We start from the raw sequence: 4,465 nt of genomic DNA on the forward strand, positions 1-4,465 counted from the left end.
TCTCGCGGGGTAAAACCCCCCACGCCTGCCGCTATTTGGTTCAGCAGCAAGGGCCAGACAAGCTCAGGCACCTCCTGTCCAGCTATATTGGTAATTATTCCAATAACCCAAGATAGCTCAGCTACTTTTGGAGGAACGATAATCAGCAGGATGGCTTCTGTTGTTGCAGTGTTAGAAACAAAAAATTTTAAAAATTTTTAAAAAGAGAAATAACAAACAGAAAAGCTAAGCTAAGTGCCAGATGGTTTTCCTCTTAGTAAAATACTTTACGAAAGTGTTTAATTTCTTTGTGCACTCCTTTTCCTAGTTAATTGTCTAAGCAAGATTTTTTAGCTTTTCTCTAATTAGCTATCTTTAAGTTTGAGGTGAAGTCTCTTAAGTCTTATGAGGTGTCTTTTCACTTAAATGACGAGAGAAACTTCTAGACTTCCTTTGAAAGAGACAAAAGATAGTTTTGTCACTCCATTAACAGAGAGCAGACTCCTACACAAGGAGGACAGGGGAGGGCGGGTATTATTGTAATAATTTTACAATAATTTACAATAATTTATTAGTGTAATCAAGGAGCCCTGACGAAGGCAGGAATGATGCATCTGACTCCATGTTCTCAGAAGGCTAAATAATTACTTTATTATGCTATATTATATTGAAGGATACTATACTACACTACAGAATACAGAAAGGATACTTACTGAATGCTAAAAAGATAATAATGAAAACTCCTGACTCTTTCCAGAGTCCTGACACAGCTTGGCCCTGATTGGCCAATGAGTGAAAACAACTCACAGCAGAATCCAATGGAACAATCACCTGTGGGCAAACAATCCCCAAACACATTCCACACCAGCACAACACAGGAGAAGCAAATGAGATCAGAATTGTTTTCCTTTTCTCTGAGGCCTCTCTCACTGCCTTTCACTTTCCCAGGAGAAAAACCCTGGCTGAAGGAATTTTTTCAGAGAATGTGAATGCCACAGGATATCCTGGGCTCCTCAGCTATCTCCAGGGGGTTCAGGTCCTCCAGGAGGATTTGGGTTCAAATCCTGAGGTTTTCATGTTCTGCTCTTGAGAATAAGTCACCCAAGAGAAGTTTCTCTCTTGTTCTGCACCCACTGAGTTCCAACACCACCAATCCTCACTCCCACAGCTCCTCAATCCATCCAGGAATCTCATGTCCTCATCACTTACACCAGGTACCTGAACCAACCTGATGCTGGAAACAGATACTGGGATTATTATGAGGGGTTTATCCTCCCTGAAAAGCCTGAACACCCTCTAAAGCCCACCAGGCCTTTTCACAGAGTGCTTTGGCAACATCCTGGTTCCTAACACACTCTTCAGTTCCCAGCTCCAAGGGGAAGATCACGAGGGATTTCTCAGCCCATGAATTCACATGACAGCTCTCGATCACGGGAGCTGCCCACACCCCTCACAGAGCAAGTGGCACAGGACAGCTGCCAAAAACTGACTTGCTGCATTACTGGACAAATTCAATCCGTGTTCTAGAGCTTGCAGAGCCCCTCCTCCAGAAGGGAGAGGCTTTGGGAAGCTGCCCACGCTCCCTCATTTGCAGCCTGGCGCGGTGAGCTGGCACCTGGCGTCCCCTGTGGCCCCAGGACACAGAGCCCTGTCCCCTCACCTTCACAAAGGTGTTCACAGCCATGATGGCCATGTCTGGCTGGCTCTTGGCATAGTTCATCAGGTAGAGGTAGACCAGCTTCTTCAGCTCCAGGTTGTCTGTCTGCATGCAGTTCACCACGTCCGGGAAGAGAGCGCTGGAACACAGAGAGCTCGGTGAAGGCAGGGCACGGCCAGGCTGCCCATGGATCCCCTTCCCATGGATAACCCGCTCCCAAGGCCAGGAGAACCCAACTCTGTCCTGGGAGGAAACACTGGGGGTGCTCCCCTGGAGAGGAGAAGGCTCCAGGGAGAGCTCAGAGCCCCTGGCAGGGCCTGAAGGGGCTCCAGGAGAGCTGCAGAGGGACTGGGGACAAGGGATGGAGGCACAGGACACAGGGAATGGCTCCCACTGCCAGAGGGCAGGGATGGATGGGATATTGGGAATTAGGAATTGTTCCCTGGCAGGGTGGGCAGGCCCTGGCACAGGGTGCCCAGAGCAGCTGGGGCTGCCCCTGGATCCCTGGCAGTGCCCAAGGCCAGGCTGGACACTGGGGCTGGGATCACCTGGGACAGTGGGAGGTGTCCCTGCCATGGCAGGGGGTTGGATGAGCTGGGCTTTAAGGACCTTTTCCCATCCAAACCATTCCATGATTCTATGATTCCATGACCTGAGCCCACCCTGCAGCAGACACAGCTAAAATGCCCATCCCCAGTGGATTTTTTTAATGGGTCTGTATCAAAACCAGCCCTTGATGGACCAAAACTGAGCTTTCCCACATGGCTCTGCTGCATCCCCACTCCAGGGCACATCCACTGCCCCAGGAGAAGGTGCTGCACAATTCTCTCAGGCACAGGTGGGGTTGTTGGGGTGTCTGTGCAGGGCCAGGATGACTCTTGTGGATCCCTTCCAACTCAGGATATTCCAGGATTTTATGCATCCTCACAGGATGGTACCCAAAGGAAGAGCCCCCCTCCCCTGGGTGAGTCTGGAGCACCAGAGACTCTGCTGGGATGGAGGGAATGCACTGGATCTGCCTGCACAGAGCTGGGGCTGCCCAACATCCTGGAGCTCTGGGGTACCAGAGATGCTGCTTCATCCAAAGACAGACCAATTAGACAATTAAGCCACCCCAGGGGAGGCAATCGAGATCCCAGGGCTAACACAGGGGTTATTCCACCCTGACAGATGTCCCAAGGCTCCTGGAAGCTTCTCCACCTCCACAAACCAGCCAGGATCAAACCCAGGGCTCCCCTAAATCCAGGGAATTGGGTTTTGCAAAGCTGCTGCCCACCTGGGCTGGTCTCACCCCGGGTTAAACCAGGCTTTGCTGGCACCTCCTGGGGAGCAGTGAGCTCAGCAAACTGCTTCCCTGCAGCCTGAAACAGGCACACACCAAAGCAATGGGCTGACACAGCCACAGCATCATGGAATGGCTCGGGAATCATGGAATCTCTAAACTTAGCAAGTTCTACCCCCTGCCACAGCAGGGACACCTCCCACTGTCCCAGGTGCTCCCAGCCCCAGTGTCCAGCCTGGCCTTGGGCACTGCCAGGGATCCAGGGGCAGCCCCAGCTGCTCTGGGCACCCTGTGCCAGGGCCTGCCCACCCTGCCAGGGAACAATTCCTAATTCCCAATATCCCAGCTAAATCTCTTTTAGTTTAAAGCCATTCTCCTTTGTTCTGTCACTATTTGTCCATGTAAAAATCTGCTCTCCCTCCTTTTTTAAGCCCCTTCAAGCCCTGGAAGCTCCTGCCATTTCCATGTGATTTCCACAGTGGTCTCAAGATGGACACTGCCTGCTGCTGCTGCTCTGGGAGCCAGGGATGCCCCAGTTCTCCCAATCCTGAGTGTGTTTTCCCTCCATTTACTCTCAAATGCACCATGAAAATCAAATTGCTGATGCTGCCTGTGCTGGGACAGGTCTGTGCAGGACAAGGCACGGAAGGAGCCACGTGCAGCTCAGCCAGATGGAAAAGGAAGCAGGAACAGCAGCAGCTGCCTGACCTTTTGGACTGGAGAGGCTGTAAAGGGTTTATCAGCATCCAGGCACTGCCACCAACCCTCCAAGGGGGTCCTGCTTGTTTTTAGTAACACACAAAGGAAGTGGGAATAATCCCAACAAACTGATCTGGCGGCCAGACCAATCCTCTTTTAGCCAGATTACAACAAAAGCCAGGAGAGCCCCCACCTGCCAGGTGGCCACGTGGACACAAACTGCACTCCAGGAGGCAGAGCTGCAGCCAGGGTGCACCTGGGTGAACCCCCAGGGGAAAAGCAGCATGGAAACCCCTCTGGAAGCAACAGGGGGAAAAGGAAACCTAAAAACCAGCTGGGTTTGGCTTGGGCACATGGGAGAACAGCATGAAGGAGAGGTTTAGGGTTTATTTCAGGGCAAGATTCTTCCCCCAGAGGGTGCTGGCACTGCCCAGGCTGCCAGAGCTCCAGGAGCCTTTGGACAGCACTGCCAGGGATGGACAGGGTGGGGTTGTTGGGGGTCTGGGCAGGGCCAGGAGTGGGACTGGATGATCCTGTGGGTTCCTTCTCACTCAGGAGATTCCAGGCTGCAGCCCCAGCACACACCTGACATCCTTGCCCACAGTCATGGAGGCAATCACCTTCTTCACAGCCTCCTTCTTCTTCTCCTTCTTGTCACTGTTCAGCTCAGCCTTCAGCTCAAATATCTCCCCTGGAGAAATGGGAAAAGTGGCAGCTCAGGGATTAGAGCAAGGGGTCCCCCACCCCTCTGCTGGCTGAGCACAGGGCTCCTCTGCCCCCACTGAAAAGAGGGATTTAATTCCCCAAACACCCCCCTGAGGCTGTGCCTGCTCTGGGGGCTCAGCTCT

At 52.3% G+C, this 4,465-nt stretch overlaps 1 protein-coding gene across 1 annotated transcript in view; it reads right to left on the reverse strand.

Moving 5' to 3' along the window:
- Positions 1–4,304, reverse strand: part of AP1B1 (adaptor related protein complex 1 subunit beta 1) — an 11,601-nt gene extending 7,297 nt beyond the window's left edge. The window contains exons 1-2 of the mRNA XM_031062440.1: positions 4,203–4,304; positions 1,640–1,775 (exon numbers count right to left, since the gene is read on the reverse strand). Coding sequence (XP_030918300.1) covers positions 1,640–1,775; positions 4,203–4,225 — 159 coding nt within the window. The 5' untranslated portion in view covers positions 4,226–4,304. The remainder of the gene's footprint in view (positions 1–1,639; positions 1,776–4,202) is intronic.
- Positions 4,305–4,465: the final 161 nt, after the last annotated feature.

This window comes from Geospiza fortis, unplaced genomic scaffold (assembly GCF_000277835.1).
Source record: "Geospiza fortis unplaced genomic scaffold, GeoFor_1.0 scaffold224, whole genome shotgun sequence".
Taxonomy (NCBI): Eukaryota; Metazoa; Chordata; class Aves; order Passeriformes; family Thraupidae; genus Geospiza; species Geospiza fortis.